The following is a 20,235-nucleotide window of genomic DNA, read 5'->3' as shown; positions in this document are numbered from 1 at the left end:
GCCAGTAACCAAAAGGTTGCTTGTTAAAATCCCCAAGCTGTCAAGGTGAAAAATCTGTCGATCTGCCCTTGAGCAAGGGACTTAACCCTAATTGCTCCAGGGTCGCCGTCAATAATGGCTTATCCCTGGCCGTGACCCCACTCTTTGAAGGTGTCTCAAGATATGCAGAAAATGCATTTCCATTTCACACCTTACAATCGTACAGGTTACCCATTTGTACATGCAGTGAAACAGGACTGCATGTACTTTTGGGGGCCCTAAGCAAGATTTGTTTGGGGGACCCCCACCTCGCAACAAAACATTTTAGAGGCCCCACTCTTGACGGTGGAGAGAAAATGTTAAGTTTTAAAGTTCACTTCGTGCAATTCTAAAAATGTTGCCATGGGGCGTAGAGAACATTTAGCAATTTTAAAGCAGGTTTTCTGCAGTTCTACACATTTTGCCATGGGGTGGAGAGACATTTTTGCTGTTTGAAAGCTAATTTCCTGCAATTCTACACATTTTGAAATGTCTTATGCTATGTAATGATAGCCTATCTGAGTGAGAATTACTAACAAAATCAACTGCATGCTTTCCCGAGTCGTAGTGGGAGGACCACACAACATATCACCGCGTGACTCCAAGCTTACTTCGATATGATGGTGGTATATACATTTTTGCACATAATGTGGTTTCCACCGCCATTTCTTGCATAATTCATTTTACAGACACAAAAAGATCCCACCTTTTCTAGCATATTTTGTTTTGTTGACATTTGGAAAGTTTACCGACAAATTTGCTGTTTCCATCAGGCGTGACATTTTTTATTGTACATTGCTTGCATAAAAAGGTTGGATCGAAACCTGGTTAGTGCCTGACATAACAAGATAAAAAATACTGATGCACAACCAAATTTTGAAAATGCACCTGGTGTATTGTACTATTCTTACTCTCTAAAAGTAATAAGCTACCACTCATGCCCGGATCCAGCCCTGTGTAGAGGTGCTGACTTATGAAGAGTAAACTGTATAATTTAAGGCCCAATTTGTCTGACACAGATTTACCATTGAACATGCGTATTAGTCCGGGAAAGTGGCTCACACAGTGACTATATTTAATGAAGGGAACCACAGGTTATTACTGTTATATCTAGCCTAGCTGTAGAAGAACGGACATCTGCACAGTTTCACATTGTACATCACTCTGTCGTTTAATGACATGTGCCACACATTCTGACAACCCATTCATCCGCAAAGCAGCACACTGTCGTAAACCATAACAACGTACAGTACGACGTACAGCACGTTGTACCATACATAACATTTCCCCCCCCTTTCCAAAACCAGGGACTGGTACCATATATAAAATGTCCATAGGGCAAGAACCTAGAGTGATACCTGTAAGAAATAAACATTAACCCTTAAACGGATGGACTCTCCAAACTAGCCAGTTCAGTCCATTAACCTGGAGGTTGACTAAGCCACCTAACGGAGCCTAAGAATGAAAAGAGGTTAGGTAGTCCCCCAGATAAGCAGGGGAGTTCGTGCCCGCATAGGCCTTTCTTCAACCGCCACCGCTTGTGGCTCTGGCCCTTGGGGAGCCCACAGAGGCTGGGGCTCGGGTGGTAGTGGTGGAGGAGGTCCATCCGGTGGCGTCTCTGGCCTGCATGTCTGTTTTGTGTGCCTTCGTGTTCCTTGAGGGGCAGGAACTTTTCTGAGGCGGCTGGCGTGCCAGCGTGATCCATTGCTCATCATGAATGTGGTGGGCCCCAGTTGTCGACTGACCTGCAAGGGGTCCGACCAGAATGAGGCCATTTTGTTGCACCGCTGAGGCCGTCGGGCTCAGACCCAGTCTGACACTTGGATGATCGACTTCTTCACCCTGTGTGCCTTGTCAAAACGCTGTTTCATTGCTCTTTGGTGTCTGGTCACTGCCTGCTGTTCTTGGGTGCGCCTAGTCGCCGGTTCTGCTACTCTCTGTGTTCTGAGTCTGTCCAGTGGCAGTTCCATCTCACGACCTAGCATGAGGGATGCCGGGGAGACCTGTGTTGTTGTGTGTTTGCTTGCTCTGTAGTGCATTAGCGTTTGATTCAAAGCAGTTTGGAATGTGCACCCCTGGACCAGGTGCGCTCTGATGCCGTTCTTCAGCGTTTGGTTGAAGCGTTCCACCCCTCCGTTAGCTTGTGGGTTGTAGGAGGCCGTGCGGATGTGTTTGATTCCCTTGTTGCTGAGATATGAGGAGAACTCGGCAGAGGTTAGCTGGGGCCCATTGTCCGTGGTAAGGGTGAGGGGTAGGCCCCACCTTGTGAACAGGCTGTCTAGGATGTCCACGATGGCCTGTGCTGTGACAGTTCCGACAGGAACCACTTCTGGCCACTTAGAGTGGAGGTCATACACCACCACCAGGAAGCACTGATGGTGAGGGACTGCGTGTCCATGGATCTCGCCACAGATGTCCAGTTGGATGTGCTCCCAGGGGTGGGACGGCCATGCGAGAGGCTGCAGGGGGGGTGGGGCGGACTGTCCTGTTTTCCCACTGAGGAGGCATGCAGCACAATCCCTGACCAGGGCTTCAATGTCGTGGTCGATGCCTGGCCAGCACACAAGGTCTCGACATCGCTGTTTCACCTTCACTATGCCCAAGTGACCCTCGTGCGCCATGGATAGAACACGCGCACGCAGGCCACTCGGGACCACAGTGCAAAACCCTCGAGAGACACAGACTTCTTCCCAGCAAGAAAGTTCGTGCTTCACCCTGGCGAAAGTCGCCAGCTCTTCCGGCACATGTGCTGGCCATCCAGTGCGTATGTAGGTGCGCAGGGTAGACAGTGTGGGATCCTGTTCCGATGCTTGCTTCAGCTCCTCCAGTGAGACGACTGACTGAAGAGGAGCGTAGAGCATTTGTACAAGCTCTGTTTCGTTGTCGTCTGGCAAGACGGTCGGAGTAGGAGCGTCAAAGGAGCGTGAGAGGAGGTCTGCCACCATGTTATCCCTCCCCGGAGTGAACTTCAGCTGATAGTCATACTGTCTGAGGCGGTCGGCCCATCTGTGCAGCCGAAGTGGCTTGTGGCCAGTTCCTGATGCTGACAGTAGCGTTGTGAGGGACTGGTGGTCGGTTCGGAGTGTGAACAGACGGCCATATAGGTAGAGGTGCCACCTTTCGCACGCCCAGACACAGGCCAGTGCTTCTCGTTCGCCCACAGAGTACCGTTGTTCTGTGGGGCTCAGGGCCCTTGAGGCGAAGGCGACGGGCCTCTCAATGCCATTCTGCAGCTGTGAGAGGACAGCTCCTAGTGCTCCAGCTGAGGCGTCACATGTGACAATGGTGGGGCAGACGGGGTCAAAGTGAGCCAAGACTGGGGCTGTGGTGAGCTGGCTCTTCAGTGAGGGGACCGCGTCTGAGCAGGCCGCCGTCCAGGCCCATGGCTCATCCTTCTTGAGGAGCTGGCGAAGGGGCGCTGTGGTCTGCGAGTAGTGGGGCAGAAACCGGAGGTAGTAAGCTGTCATGCCCAAGAATGAGGCCACCTGAGAGGCTGAGGTCGGTTCTGGGATCCGGTGGACGGCTTCAATGTTCGACATGAGTGGGGCAATGCCTTTGGCCGACAGGCGGAAGCCCACAAACTCGACGGCTGGAGCTGCAAAGGTGCACTTTCCACCGTTAAGGGTCAGGTTGTTCCGCAGTAGAGCACTGAATACTCTGTGGAGTCGATAATCATGGATGTGGAGGTCAGGGCCGTGGACCACGATGTCATCCAGATAGACCGCCACCCCAGGTATTCCAGCGAGGATGGTGCTCATCACCTTCTGGAAGCAGCTGGGGGCGGAGCTAAGTCCAAAAGGCATGCGTGTATATCTGAACATGCCAGCATGTGTGACAAAGGCCATGAGGTCTCTGCTAGCTGCATGGAGGGGTACCTGAAGATAACCCTGACGAAGGTCAAGCTTCGTGAAGATCGTGGAGCCATGGAATTGTGCGGTCAGCTCCTCAGCTGTAGGCAAGGGGTACTTATCCGGGACAACGGCCTTGTTCACAGCACGGAGATCCACACAGGTCCGGATTCCACCTGACTTTTTGGTTGCAATGACCAAGTTTGAAATCCAGGGGGCAGCGTTTACTGGCTCAATGATGCCTGCATCCAACTGTGACTGGAGATCTTTTGTGACGTCATCACGCAGTGCAAAGGGAATGCGCCGCAGGGGCTGCATGACTGGGGTCACTTCCGGATTCACTAGGGGCCTGTGAGTAAAGGCTGTGAGGCAGCCCAGTCCATCAAACAGAGTCGGCCAGTTCTGTTGCCATGTGCAGCTAACCTGGTAGATAGCTGACCCACTGTCATCTCTCAGTGTGAATCCCAAGCATGTGAAGAGGTCGAGGCCCAGGAGGTTGGCACCCTGCTTTGCAACATGAAATGTGAATGATGGCAGATGTTTGGTGCCGTAGTGTACTGGGACCTGGAGGGTGCCTACAATGTCTATCTTGGATCTACCGTACCCACACAGGGCAGTGGAGGGCTGTTGGAGTGGTAGGTGACTGAAAAACTTGTAGTAAGTGGCAAGGTTGAGCAACGACACCGCAGCGGCAGTATCCAGCAGCAAAGGCAAACCCACCTCACCCAGCTGCGCAGTGCATGTCCTGAATGACACATGGTTGGTGGAGACGGTTCGGATTTCCGTGTGTTCATGTTGAGAGTGAGATGAAACGAAGGGCCTGTTCTGGGTGGAGCTAGTAGCAGGGGCAGAACGACACACTTTCGCAAAGTGATTGTATTTTGAACAGTTCTTGCATATTTTCCCACGGGCTGGGCAGTTTGAAGCCCTTGAATTGTGAGAGCTAGCCCCACAGTTGCCACAGCTACTTCTGTTTGTTTGTCTGTGTGCCTGCTGCATGGGCATGCCGGTGTCTGTGTCCATGCAGCTATCGACGTGGGAGGGCGTGCGCAGCGCGTGATCGTTGTAGTGCGCCTGCTCGGGCTGAAGCTGCTGTGTGAGAATGGCTGGAGGCCGAGTGTATGCTGCAGAGCTGTCTGTTAGCATAGAAGAGCATTCCAACGCCGCTTCAACCTGGAGTGCTATTTTAATAGCTCCATCTAGTTGTAAATTATCCGATTCCAAAAGCAGTTTCTCCCTTGTCTTTTCACATAACGTCCCCTCTATCAACTGATCCCTGATGATCTCGTCCTGAAGTGTCCCGTAGTTACAAGAGCTAGCCAAATCCCTCAGATTAGCCACGTAGCTTTGAATGGACTCACCCGGCCGTTGGTGTCTCTTCCGTAGCCGGTAGCGTCGGAGGAGCACTCGCTCTTTCCCGGCGAAGTGCTTCCGTAGGAGGCTGACTGCAGCAGTGAATGTAGGAGCCGATCCAAGCGCTCTGAAAATCCTCTGTCCCTCTGTACCAAGGCAGTGACGGAGCAGTGCTGTCCTCCGCTTGTCGGAGATTGTAGAAAAGTCCATAGCTTCGAGATAAGTGTTAAAACTTTCAAGCCAGTTATTCCACGGGACTGGAGGTTCGCCAGGCACGGCAAGGAATGGTGCTGGCGGTGGTAAACTGAATTCAGCCATCTTCGTCGCCAATGTTATATCTAGCCTAGCTGTAGAAGAACGGACATCTGCACAGTTTCACATTGTACATCACTCTGTCGTTTAATGACATGTGCCACACATTCTGACAACCCATTCATCCGTAAAGCAGCACACTGTCGTAAACCATAACAACGTACAGTACGACGTACAGCACGTCGTACCATACATAACAATTACAGCACACTACTTATGCCATTGACTCAAAATGTGAGTTGTGTGGCTTCATGTTGGCAGATGGTTTACAGTAAATGGTGTTTTTCCAATAATCTTCAGATTGCTCTATTTATTATGCTGTACTTCCAGCCAATCATTCTGCTGTTGAAGCCAAGATATTCTGTACTAGATGGCATTTACAGTATGCCTGTCTGGTGACTGGTGTGATGAAGTGGTTTAAGTGGAGCTCATGAAAACCAGATAGCCTTGGCAGCAAGTCCTCAGTGCCATGTGCTTCACTCCCCTCTAACAAGGGCCAAGAGGTTCAGTGTTTGTATTCAAAAGCGGAAAAAGTGTCACATCAAATGAATGCAGGTCAGTGAGGTTGTGCTAATGAAGACCTTGGGGTTTAGAGGGGAAGGTTGGTGGGTCAGATAAGTCTAGGGGGCCTGGCCTGTTGTACTCCCTGCTGGTGTCTATGAGAAGTAACAGGTTTTCTCTCTCTAGTTGCCGTACCATGTTTGGATTTAGTCCAGTAGCATTTGTAGTACAGTTACAGTACAGTAGCAGCACATCTATAGAGAAGTGATCATTTACATGTTTTTGCTTTTGCAATAGGCATACAGAAAGGTGAGATATATTAAACATTAACCAGATGTTTATTGCACATTCCTAAGTTTTAGACCGTAGCTATAGTGTAGCCTCCCAATGTTTACAGGGAACATTTTGGTTCCTACCAAGTACTGAGGAGCACGCCCCTGTCTTTATGGGAGCTTAACATTTATCTCAGTTTCAGTTAATATTTTAACATGGCTAGTAAAAAGGTTTATGTGATACCAATGAAATCCAACTTTTATTTGATATGCATCCCCTTCTGACCCAATTTTCAAACTCTCCGCATCACATTTGCGTCTCAGTTAACATAAGCTACAGCTGAGCCCTTGTGGGACGGCTACTCTTCCCACACATTGGAAAAGCAGCACTAATGGCTGACTGAGGCTTTACAGCTTATGCTGTGCCAAGGTTAGGCCGTAACTCACTCCATTGCGGGCCATAAATGAAAGGCTAAAACTGTGGCAGCTGGAATTATAAAGACTGAATAGGTTGGTGAATTCTGTTTACAGTAGAACAAGAATATTCAGCCTAAAGTAAATTCACCCAGAGTAACAGAATGCAACAAAGAGGTTATGATGACCCCTCAAACAGATCTGTCTAGAGCTAGAAAGTGTTGCCCAGTTAGCAAAATGATTCCTGGGCAGCCACCAATTGTGCAAGTTCTCCCACTTAAAAAGATGAGAGAGGCCTGTAATTTTCATCATAGGTACACGTCAACTATGACAGACAAATTGAGATTTTTTTTCTCCAGAAAATCACATTGTAGGATTTTTAATGAATTTATTTGCAAATTATGGTGGAAAATAAGTATTTGGTCACCTACAAACAAGCAAGATTTCTGGCTCTCACAGACCTGTAACTTCTTCTTTAAGAGGCTCCTCTGTCCTCCACTCGTTACCTGTATTAATGGCACCTGTTTGAACTTGTTATCAGTATAAAAGACACCTGTCCACAACCTCAAACAGTCACACTCCAAACTCCGCTATGGCCAAGACCAAAGAGCTGTCAAAGGACACCAGAAACAAAATTGTAGACCTGCACCAGGCTGGGAAGACTGAATCTGCAATAGGTAAGCAGCTTGGTTTGAAGAAATCAACTGTGGGAGCAATTATTAGGAAATGGAAGACATACAAGACCACTGATAATCTCCCTCGATCTGGGGCTCCACGCAAGATCTCACCCCGTGGGGTCAAAATGATCACAAGAACGGTGAGCAAAAATCCCAGAACCACACGGGGGGACCTAGTGAATGACATGCAGAGAGCTGGGACCAAAGTAACAAAGCCTACCATCAGTAACACACTACGCCGCCAGGACTCAAATCCAGCAGGGCCAGACGTGTGACCCTGCTTAAGCCAGTACATGTCCAGGCCCATCTGAAGTTTGCTAGAGTGCATTTGGATGATCCAGAAGAGGATTGGGAGAATGTCATATGGTCAGATGAAACCAAAATAGAACTTTTTGGTCAAAACTCAACTCGTCGTGTTTGGAGGACAACGAATGCTGAGTTGCATCCAAAGAACACCATACATACTGTGAAGCATGGGGGTGGAAACATCATGCTTTGGGGCTGTTTTTCTGCAAAGGGACCAGGACGACTGATCTGTGTAAAGGAAAGAATGAATTGGGCCATGTATCGTCAGATTTTGAGTGAAAACCTCCTTCCATCAGCAAGGGCATTGAAGATGAAACGTGGCTGGGTCTTTCAGCATGACAATGATCCCAAACACACCGCCCAGGCAATGAAGGAGTGGCTTCGTAAGATACATTTCAAGGTCCTGGAGTGGCCTAGCCAGTCTCCAGATCTCAACACCATAGAAAATCTTTGGAGGGAGTTGAAAGTCTGTGTTGCCCAGCGACAGCCCCAAAACATCACTGCTCTAGAGGAGATCTGCATGGAGGAATGGGCCAAAGTACCAGCTGCAGTATGTGAAAACCTTGTGAAGACTTACAGAAAACGTTTGACCTGTGTCATTGCCAATAAAGGGTATATAACAAAGTATTGAGAAACTTTTGTTATTGACCAAATACTTATTTTCCACCATAATTTGCAAATAAATTCATTAAAAATCCTACAATGTGATTTTCTGGATTTTTTTCCCTCATTTTGTCTGTCATAGTTGACGTGTACCTATGATGAAAATTACAGGCCTCTCTCATCTTTTTAAGTGGGAGAACTTGCACAATTGGTGGCTGACTAAATACTTTTTCCCCCCACTGTATATGACCCCGGTCCAGAGGTGGGGCAGATGTAGGCTGCCAAACAACCTTACAGTGGGGAAAAAAAGTATTTGGTCAGCCACCAATTGTGCAAGTTCTCCCACTTAAAAAGATGAGAGAGGCCTGTAATTTTCATCATAGGTACACGTCAACTATGACAGACAAATTGAGAAAAAAAATTCAGAAAATCACATTGTAGGATTTTTAATGAATTTATTTGCAAATTATGGTGGAAAATAAGTATTTGGTCACCTACAAACAAGCAAGATTTCTGGCTCTCACAGACCTGTAACTTCTTCTTTAAGAGGCTCCTCTGTCCTCCACTCGTTACCTGTATTAATGGCACCTGTTTGAACTTGTTATCAGTATAAAAGACACCTGTCCACAACCTCAAACAGTCACACTCCAAACTCCGCTATGGCCAAGACCAAAGAGCTGTCAAAGGACACCAGAAACAAAATTGTAGACCTGCACCAGGCTGGGAAGACTGAATCTGCAATAGGTAAGCAGCTTGGTTTGAAGAAATCAACTGTGGGGGCAATTATTAGGAAATGGAAGACATACAAGACCACTGATAATCTCCCTCGATCTGGGGCTCCATGCAAGATCTCACCCCGTGGGGTCAAAATGATCACAAGAACGGTGAGCAAAAATCCCAGAACCACACAGGGGGACCTAGTGAATGACCTGCAGAGAGCTGGGACCAAAGTAACAAAGCCTACCATCAGTAACACACTACGCCGCCAGGGACTCAAATCCTGCAGTGCAAAACGTGTCCCCCTGCTTAAGCCAGTACATGTCCAGGCCCGTCTGAAGTTTGCTAGAGTGCATTTGGATGATCCAGAAGAGGATTGGGAGAATGTCATATGGTCAGATGAAACCAAAATAGAACTTTTTGGTAAAAACTCAACTCGTCGTGTTTGGAGGACAAAGAATGCTGAGTTGCATCCAAAGAACACCATACCTACTGTGAAGCATGGGGGTAGAAACATCATGCTTTGGGGCTGTTTTTCTGCAAAGGGACCAGGACGACTGATCCGTGTAAAGGTAAGAATGAATGGGGCCATGTATCGTGAGATTTTGAGTGAAAACCTCCTTCCATCAGCAAGGGCATTGAAGATGAAACGTGGCTGGGTCTTTTAGCATGACAATGATCCCAAACACACCGCCCAGGCAACGAAGCATTTCAAGGTCCTGGAGTGGCCTAGCCAGTCTCCAGATCTCAACCCCATAGAAAATCTTTGGAGGGAGTTGAAAGTCTGTGTTGCCCAGCGACAGCCCCAAAACATCACTGCTCTAGAGGAGATTTGCATGGAGGAATGGGCCAAAATACCAGCAACAGTGTGTGAAAACCTTGTGAAGACTTACAGAAAACGTTTGACCTGTGTCATTGCCAACAAAGGGTATATAACAAAGTATTGAGAAACTTTTGTTATTGACCAAATACTTATTTTCCACCATAATTTGCAAATAAATTCATAAAAAATCCTACAATGTGATTTTCTGGAGAAAGAAATTCTCATTTTGTCTGTCATAGTTGACGTGTACCTATGATGAAAATTACAGGCCTCTCTCATCTTTTTAAGTGGGAGAACTTGCACAATTGGTGGCTGACTAAATACTTTTTCCCCCACTGTATATGGGGCTACATTAAACCAGCTACTCTCCAAATAACATTCAAATACTCTGCTATTGAATTCTTAATTTAAACAAAAGAGAAGAGTGGTTGTTTTATATAAAACGGATTGTTTGGATCCTGGATACTTATTGGTTGATAGCAGGGAGTTATTCACCGGGTCAATCCCCGGGTAATTTTGACAGTTCCATTTGAATTAAATTTCCACTTCCCCACAGCCATGCCAGGCAATTCATGAACTTCACCTCACCTGGAAAAAAAAACATTATTCCCCATGCTTCTAGCCTATATATTGGTTTGCAACAGTTGGTGTTTGTCCAAACCTTGCTGCCTGCTTCTCCAACAATGTTGCATAATTTATTTTTGCGATCTCCACTGTGCCATAGAGAATGAACGAACGTGTTCGGGCGAGACTGACAGCTTCTCTGAGCCAGGCGAATTCATTTATCAGGATCATTATAATGGATCTATCCAAAGAAATGGCAATAGAAACAAATGTAAAACTATCGAAAATGCACATAGTTTGCTGTCATTTCAGCTGCTTGGATGTAATTGTGTGCTAGATTTAGTTGGTTAGCTAGCAAATGAGAAGGAGCTAGCCAGCATAGCAACATTCTTTGCTTTGAATGGACGACCAGTCCGCTTGGCTGGCAACCATGCCAATAGCATGGACGACCAGCCCGTTTGGCTAGCAACTTCAGAATCTCAGAACTACGGACTGGCTTTTGCCCGGACTCCACTTTACGTCGGGCATAAGAACAGCCCTTATGGCCGTGATCCACTAACCTTGATAATTCGGATAGCCACACTATCTTTGCCCTCGTGGGTGCTTGCAAGCATGCTAGGTATCAACAGCTATAGTGAGCTTTGATTGGTAAATCGCGCTGAGAGATAGCAGAGTGTTTGCTTTCGGCAACTTAGGTCCCGCCCTGTTCACACTCCCTCGCCCATGCTTGCATCGCTCAATGCCCCAGCCCACTTCGCTTCCCTCTATTGAAAATGTAATGGGGATTCTGTTGTTTCATCGCCCGCATCGTCGATAGTGGATCTTGGCTGTTAGTCGGGGTGTTATTCACACGATAATCCCCGGGTTCTCATGCCTTATACCCCTTACTAAAAACATGTTGAGTGCTTTGAAACATTTGTTGCCGATAATGTCTAATTGATGTCGCATTGATTTTGCAAAAGCGTTTCGTAACGCTCGGACAGGAACATGGCGAGCTGACCGCAATTTGGCAACATGTTGATGTCCCAGACATATCTCCTGTAGCTCACGTTGTTGTTGATATTTTCCCGGCCTTTGACCACATATATTGTATTTCTATGGTTATGACATTGTGTATTTTCATGTAAAAGTATTGTTTATTTGGTCTTAAGCACATGGATCACTCTCTGCAACGTCATCAATAAGTGTTGCACCTATTAATCATCTCTCCTGTGCCTATATAATATCTAGGTTACGCCCACTGTAATCTTTTTTAAGCTTCTCTCGCCCTGATTTAGGTCTACAGCAGAAGGACACAAATGTCCCAATAAGTAAGGTCATAAGTCACCTAGGACCGTTTAAACAGAGTCACGCCCGTCGTGTAGGTTAGTGAAAGCAATCTGGAACTGGGGCCTCTTTCTCTCCAATCCATCAACTTTTTCTCATCTTATCGCTTTGAGCCTTGCGGTTTCTGAAGTGTCTTCGGGTGGCGTTGGAGCAGAGTGTTAACAGTATTAATCACAAAGAGCAGAGCCTTAGACCTCACCCTGCTCTCCTCTGTATCGTGACCGTGGATATTTTTACCCTCTCTCCAATTCCACGGATGGTGTGGAAACATACTGATGGAAGTGTAAGAAGTGTTGCTTCCCACTGACTGGACTTCCCACCGTAGGTCATCCAGCAACTGGCACACAAGTGAACTCAATGACACAAGTTCCCTTGTCTCATTTGATATAGCCCATATAATCTTAGGATTTTTGAGACATCTACTTTTACCGTGCCTAATTAGATCAAATCAGATATAGCTATATTGTATCATTAGATAAAGCTCTTGATGACTGCACAATAGAAGGACAAATCTAATGCAGTGTACAGCCAAACTTGTCAGTGTCCTGTGCAATACTCTTGTGCTAGGTGCTTTTATTTCCTCATGCCTAGATTACTGTAACTCTTTGTATACATGTCTCAGTCAGGAATCATTCCATCGTCTACAGTTAGTTCAAAATTCTGCAGCTCAGTTTTTAACAGGCACCAGAAAATGTAACCATATGAAATCAAATCAAATCGTATTAGTCACGTGCGCCAAATACAATGGATCATTGACTGTAGACTTAACTGTGAAATGCTTGCTTACGAGCCCTTCCCAACGATGCAGAGTTTTAAAAAAATAATAATAAAACAATTGTAACAGAGGAATAAAAAAAACAAGAATGGAGCTATATACCGGGAGTACCAGTACCAGGTAAATGTGCAGGAGTATGAGGTATTTGAGGTAGATATTTACATGAAGGCAGGGTAAAGTGACTAGGCATCAGGAGATAATAAGAGTGAAATGAAGGACAGAGTTGCAGCAGCATATGATGTGCGTGTGTGTGTGCGTACTTGTGTATTTAAACACACCTATTTTAGCTTCTCTACACTGGCTACCAGTCACTTTTAAAATAGATTTAAATATTTTATTAATCACGTTAAGGCTTGGTTTAGCCCCATCCTATATCTCAGATATTTTATCTCCATACGAGCCTGGACGCAGCCTGAGATAGGCAGGGCACTGTTGACCATTCCAAAGTCTAGGTTGAAAATGAAAGGAGACTGGGCATTTGCCATTAGGGCCCCTAGACTTTGCAATGGTTTGCCAGAGGAGATCAGGCTTGTGCCTCTTTTTAAATCCCTGCTGAAGACACACATATATAAAGATGCTTTTAATGTATAATTAAAATTTATGATTTTCAATTTATGATTTCAATTTATGTTTTTCATTCTCCTTCCTCCTGTCTTTGTTTCTTTGTTAGTACTTTTATCTAATTTTATTATTTTATGAGGTGAAGCATTTTGTTACTTGTATTGAAAAGCGATGTACAAATAAAGTTGTTATTATTATTACTTGTTTTGATATATCATACTGTACAGGTATTTGCACATGGTGAAAAAGGGGTGCCCTGGCATTCCTGTGAGATCATGAACTGTTGGACTGGGGTCGTTAAACTCCCCAGTAACCCCACACAGCTGTCATTTCCTCTTCCTTCTACCCTCTCACAGCTGTGGAGAGATATACCACAGAGTGGGGGGTGAAGGGAATAAAGAGTGAAAGAGAAGGACAGAGAGAGAGTTGGGGGGTTGGGGATTTCCATGTTTAGACCTGGCCGGCTCTTCATACATAAACACTGCTGACTGGTTACAGCCATTCAGAGTCCCACTATCTACAGGCTCTGTCCTATTCAGTCATGGAGAGGAATACGTGCTCAGCTCAGACTTCTGTACAGGTGGCTCAAAAAATGTAAGTATCATCTGTTCTCACTTTAAGTATGCCAGATCTAGAACAGTACACTGACATGATTATTACTTGTTGAAAGGTGCACCTCTCAACCTGTAACCTGGCTGCCCACTGACTTGTCAGTGAGACTCACCTGTTGCTCATAGCGAGTCACAAAGTCAATGAGTGGAAGCTTTGTACCTGTTGCATTCAACAATTTTTTTATAAGGAATTTTTTAGAGGAACAGGTCTTAATCAGAGGATATTAACCCTGTGTGTGGTTGTTAGCTAGCCTGGTGCCAGTCTCTTTAGCTAACATTCCACTCCTTGCCACTTCTTGTCATTGACAAAGAGACCGGCCTTTCTGCCATCTTCAAAAATGAACATTCTATCATTAATGAGCTTGAGGAGAACAGAGGAGCTGATCCTGATTCGATAACCCTCACAGCTATCCTCCAATCACAAGGATTATCCAAATATTATACAATGGGTGGGTCTTATCCTGAATGCTGATTGGTTAAAACCGCATTCCAGCCAGTGTCTATTCCACAAGTTACCACAGGCTAAATCTATGACGTTAAAATACGTATTTACTCTGTTCCATCTGACTGTGCGATCCACTGTCTCATCAGCCCAGCCAAGCAATTTATCAACTTGATGTCCACTATAAAAAGCATCTAGACATTATCTCACATTTCTTTTAGACTAACATTTAGTTTTCAACAGCAGAGATTTGTATAAACCTTGCTGTCTGTCTCTCCGACATTTGCAACATTGTTTCAATATTCAAATTCCATCTCCAGCTGTCCCATAGTAATGAACGTGTAGGGGTCGGGAATTGGGACAAGACAGACAGACAGGCAGGCAGGCAGCGTTTCTCAGCCAGTCAAAATCATGAATCAGCTGGCATAATTTTTATGGATATATACAAAGAAATGTCAATTGAAAAAAGGTCAAATTAAATAAAGTGCAGCTAGTTTGCCATCTTTCCAGCTTCAGTTTGAAGTGATTGTGTTAGCTGTGTTGTTGGCAAGCTCCTCTGAACAACAGTGTCCTGATGAGTGAGCACATTTTCTATGCCATTGTTATGGATGTATCCAAATAAATGTCTCTAGAAAACAGCTTAAACAAATGCAAATTTAGCTACTATTCTGTTATTCTGGCTGCACTTTTTGAAGTGACTGTAAGTTAGCCGTAGTTGGCTAGCTAGCAAGCAAGGGATAAGAACGTTGCCAGCCAGTATGGCAATGGAACATTTAGAACAAACGACTGGGTCGTGTCCATAGATACAGAACAAAAAGACTGAACGACTGGGTTGCGTCTCTAGCAACCGAACAGATAGAACGAACGACCAGCCAGCTTGGGTAGCAACCCTAGATTTATGTCGGGACTATATCTTGTGGAAGGCTGAAATAGTATGAATAAATTCATCAACATAACGTTTCCACTCCTTGCCTCTCCATGTCATTGCCAAAAAGACTGGCCTTTAGGCAATGTCAATATTCAAAATGCAGCTGGATTTATGGCGGAGTTGGTCATTGGTTGTTGGAAATAACATTATTTTTCCCTAAAAATAGAATTAGAATTAAAACAAAGTCAAAAACAAACATTTAGCTGTTAACTAGGCAAGTTCTTGAATTTTTAGGCTTAAAATCAAACAAAACAGGTTTTGTGGTTGGAATTGAAAATTGTCAATCATTATTTGAATATTTTAGTAACCAGTTGTATAAAAGTGATAATGCCCTCAAAACCCGTATTTGGAGGATAAATTGGCACGGTTTGCCGGCCTAAGACGAAAAATACCCGTGCCAATATATCCTCCAAACACCTGCTTCTCGGCCATTATCATTTAATTGGAACTGGATCACATTTATTCCTCCACAGAACACGTTTGTATCTGGTTGCTAAGCAACCGTTTTTTGTTAGTCCAGACAATACCAGTCTGTCAAAAGTTGCTAGCTCAAACTAAATACATACTTTAATTCCAACCAAAAAACCTGTTTGGTTTGATTTTAAGCCTCAAAATACAAGAACTTGCCTAGTAAACAGCTAAATGTTTATTTTTGACTTTGTTATAATTCTAATTCTATTTTTATGGAAAAATAATGTTATTTCCAACAACCAATGACCAACTCCGCCATAAATCCAGCTGCATTTTGAACGTTGACATTGCCAGTCTTTTTGGCAATTACATGGAGAGGCAAGGAGTGGAATGTTAGCTAAAAAGTCTGGTACCCATACTAGTTGTTGGCCTCGGTAAAGGGAAACCAATTTATAGCTTGACCCTAACCTTTTTTTCCATGGCCAAAGAGGCAGGGTCTCCATGTATAGCTTGTCTGGCACACAATGAGAATGTGTGCATTATTTTAGTGCCTGTGGAGGTGAATGACAGTTTAGAGTTTCACACTGGGCCAATATCCACGCTCTAAACTGGAGCCACAACATTCTGAGAGACTTTCCTGGAGAGGATATTTGACAGTAAATACATGATTCAGAAAAGGAGCAATAATGGACAGATCTACACAAGACAATATTTATAGTACACTAACCTGATACAGCATATCCTATTGAATTTGACCGTAGGATATTTTATAGGGTCACAGTGAAGTACATGTAGTCCATTTGGCTGTAGACTATAGTGGCATGTCTGTTACATGTATGAGACCCATTCTGAGTCCCGCTGGCTGGGTATCCATGTGAACAGCCAGGGAAATGTCTAAAAGTAGTCTCTCCCTGTCTGCTCCCAGCAACCCGACACTGACTTAGACACAGAGGGGTCACATCTCTGCCCTGTGTGGGATCAGATATGCTGACAGTGTGTACAGTATGTTTACAGTATTTCTCTGTGTGTAAGTGTATTGGCATGTGTGTGTGTTTTTTGCAGCTGTAAACCTGGGACCTCCAATGGACTTGATAAGCTGAGTCGTTTGGAACAGCTGGGGCCAGAGGAGTCACTGGACAGAGAGGACCCCCGAGAATACTGCCATGGTTTGATATGGGTCTACTCACTCTGTCTTTCTCCTTACATGTCTTGCTGTCCTATAAACTCCCTTCCAGCATACACATAGTCTGTTTCAATACAGTAAATACAGTAGTTGCTGGTGTAATTACTATTTTCTATCATCCTGTGTGTTTCAATAGGGGGGTACCACCCTGTTCACATTGGAGACACCTTCAACAGGAGATACCAGGTTCTGTCTAAGTTGGGCTGGGGATACTTCTCCACTGTATGGCTCTGCTTGGACCTCAGGTTCATTCACTATGTTGCTGTGTGAGCATTTACTCAAATATCTTCTTCTTGGCATGTAGGAAAAGCTCCAGTGTGAGTAAAAGAGTTTCTGTATGTGCAGGTTGGGCAGGCGAGTGGCCGTGAAGGTTTTGAAGAGTGGAGAAGGATTCACACAGGCTGGGCAAGATGAATTGACTCTGCTACGCTGTGTGAGTCTCCCTTCTTGTCTCTCTTCTCTCTCTCTCTCTCTCTCTCTCTCTCTCTCTCTCTCTCTCTCTCTCTCTCTCTCTCTCTCTCTCTCTCTCTCTCTCTCTCTCTCTCTCTCTCTCTCTCTCTCTCTCTCTCTCTCTCTCTCTCTCTCTCTCTCTCTCTCTCTCTCTCTCTCTCTCTCTCTCTCTCTCTCTCTCTCTCTCTCTCTCTCTCTCTCTCTCTCTCTCTCTCTCTCTCTCTCTCTCTCTCTCTCTCTCTCTCTCTCTCTCTCTCTCTCTCTCTCTCTGATTTCTCACCTTAGTTTATTTACTGCTTCCTCTATCACTTTCTCATCCTCACCCCCTAACACCTCTCTAAGGGTAATAGGGCATACATGAATAACTAATTTTACTCTAAGTCCACATGTTATTTATGTCACTGCCACTTGTTCACATCCACCCCATGATTTCATGGTTCATTATTTTTCTCTCTTGTCTCATACAGACCCATCTCTCTCTATTTAAACAAGTACTCGACCAGTAGAGTCCGGACCCTGACTCTGACCTCTCTCACCCTCCTCTGCCCCTCTCCCCCTCAGGCCAGTGGTCCCACTGCTCGACACCTCCAAAGTCGGAGGATAGTCCAACTGCTGGATGATTTCAAGATAGCTGGGGTCAATGGGGTCCGTATCCTTCCTCAGACTGTATAGCCATGACACACACACAAACCTGCAGCAAAATATGACACCATAGGGAGTGTGTTTGGTTCCTTGACCTCCTGTGTGTAGACGTATGCCTAGTGCTGGAGCTGCTGGGACCAGACCTTCGCTGTTGGCAGATCTGTTTTGGAAATCCAGGGCTATCGCTGTCTTGGGTCAAACAGGTCATTGCTCAGGTAAAAGAGTGACAGAGTTCATAGTATGAGATGAGTAGAAACAGCTGGGCTGTCATTATCGAAATCACTACACTAATGGATGCATCTTTAGTTTGATGCAGGAGTTGTTTGGAGTTCACAGTGATCACTCTTTCCCTGTAGGTTCTTCAGGCGTTGGACTACCTGCACACTCAATGTAAAATCATCCACACAGACATCAAGCCTGAGAATATACTGCTATGTTTGGAGGAGCAGAACCCAAAACAGACAGCAGGGGGCAGTGCCTGTCCATACCTTCGGAAAGATTCCAAGTCAAGGCGCACAGCAGGTAGTGTTCACTGTTCAGCTACTGATGTTATAGAACTCTGGAAGGTCATATGACTGAGTGGACCAGATGATGAATCGGTTTACTGCACATGACACTTTACTCAAGGCTAGTATTCGGTCTCTATGTCACCTTCAGATTTAGATGTACTGTGTATTCTACTGTATGCCACTTCAGGTTGTCTGTGTCCAGTATGCTGTTGAAGTGTTTCAATCAGATCATAACCCTGTATGTTGTTTATCTCTTACTGTCTATTCAGAGAAGGACCTGGTGACTCCCATCAGTCTGAAGGAGATCACAGTAAAGATTGCTGACCTGGGAAGCTCCTGTTGGGTGGTGGGTATTGATCAGTCAGTCAGCAATAGTGGAGGTGCATTGAAATGGCTGCCCCCATGCACTTACTACAAATGCCTTGTTTACTAAATGCCTTGTTTACTAATTTACTAATTGTACATTGCTCTATGTTACACTTTTTTTTGTATAGTCATTAGCACAGTAAACATGATCCCAATTTTAGCTCCAAGAAGCAGCCAATTTCAAAAACCGCAAAAGTAGATTGTGCTGATTTAGTGGTGCATGGAACCATGTTGCACGCCATAGTTTCAAAACTCAGTGGAGAGTGCTAAAACATTGACGTCATATCTGAATTCCGACATCTATATGAACCGTTGCCATTATTGAAGCTCCATTCATACTCAGTAGTTGGTTACAAAATAAGAGGAACTAATGTGGGATACTGCCCTGTGGTCCGGACCGTATTTCACACTGTGCCTTTGCTCTGTGTGACATTCCAGTACAAACATTTCTGTGAGGAGATCCAGACCCGTCAGTACCGCTCACTGGAGGTTCTATTGGGCTCTGACTACGGCCCACCAGCAGACATCTGGAGTGTAGCCTGCATGGTAAGACAGACAACCACCATACAACCACCATACAAGCAACACATCAGCAACAACACTTATAGTCTGCATCTGTTTACAGCTTCACTGAAGTAAAACCATGTTATCTCCTGTCTCCTCTGATTCACTTGCATCACTTAACTCTTGTGCTGTTTAGTTACCCTTCCAGTCCACCAGCACTTTTTACATCAAGACAAATTCACCCACTCCTCTAGCACTAAGCTTTGTAGATAGATGCCACTCTAGAATAGTTCCAGGCAATTCAATTGTTCTTTTTATTATTCTAGGCTTTCGAGTTGGTCACTGGGGATTCATTATTTGAGCCCATAGCTGGGAAGACATTTTCTTTAGAGGAAGGTAGGTCGATATTAGGCGTGACAAATATTGACATAGGATTCAGTGCAGATAACATTGTGTCCACTTTGTGACTTTTGCATAATTGTTTATCCAGTGGGGTTTTGGTTCTGTTCCCTCCAGACCACATTGCTCACATAATAGAGCTCCTTGGCAAAGTCCCAGCAGCAGTAGCCTTGTCTGGCAAATATTCCATGGAGTACTTCAATCGCAGAGGTGAGTGAAGGATTTGCTTTGAAAATCGTCAATAGTTCCAACGTAGAGAAAGGACTCTGATGTAAATGTTGCAGATGCTCATTTTGACAAATCATACCGTACTTCTTTAGTGAAGACAAACATACAAAGACTACAATTTATTTCCAAGTCACAAAGCTCTCTTGTATTTACCTCCTCTGTCTTACCCGTCTCTATCATGTATTCTCCCAGGGGACATGCGTCGTATCGGTGTGCTGCGGCCCTGGGGTCTATATGAGGTGTTGGTGGAGAAATACCACTTCATGCTGAAGGAGGCCTCTCTGTTCTCTGACTTCATGTTGCACATGTTGGACTTCCAGCCAGAGAGGAGGGCCAGTGCTGCCCAATGTCTCCTGCACCCATGGCTTAGCTCCTGAACCCTGGCCCTGGAGACTTGATAGCCCCGCTCATGGGGACCCCTGGAGCCAACTTGATACCAAGTTAGTAGATAAATGTGTTATATAAATGTGTTATGCAGAGACAAACACAGTG

At 45.2% G+C, this 20,235-nt stretch overlaps 2 protein-coding genes across 2 annotated transcripts in view; both read left to right on the top strand.

Annotated features, from left to right (window-relative positions):
• LOC311150091 (intermediate filament protein ON3-like) overlaps nt 1-20,235 on the top strand; it is a 409,178-nt gene that overhangs the window by 212,378 nt on the left and 176,565 nt on the right. The window lies entirely within an intron of this gene.
• Nucleotides 4,183-20,120, top strand: LOC311149945 (SRSF protein kinase 3-like; the record flags this gene model as incomplete). Its single annotated transcript, XM_084187169.1, has 12 exons — nt 4,183-4,217; nt 16,525-16,628; nt 16,782-16,890; nt 16,991-17,078; nt 17,657-17,744; nt 17,846-17,952; nt 18,094-18,259; nt 18,516-18,592; nt 19,051-19,158; nt 19,443-19,512; nt 19,633-19,725; nt 19,936-20,120. The coding sequence occupies 12 exons, from the start codon at nt 4,183-4,185 to the stop codon at nt 20,118-20,120; spliced, it is 1,230 nt and encodes a 409-aa protein (XP_084043295.1).

The sequence above is a fragment of the Coregonus lavaretus genome (genome assembly GCF_964263955.1).
Source record: "Coregonus lavaretus genome assembly, chromosome: 22".
In the NCBI taxonomy this organism is placed as follows: domain Eukaryota; kingdom Metazoa; phylum Chordata; class Actinopteri; order Salmoniformes; family Salmonidae; genus Coregonus; species Coregonus lavaretus.
This window is presented reverse-complemented; position numbering and strand designations above follow the sequence as displayed.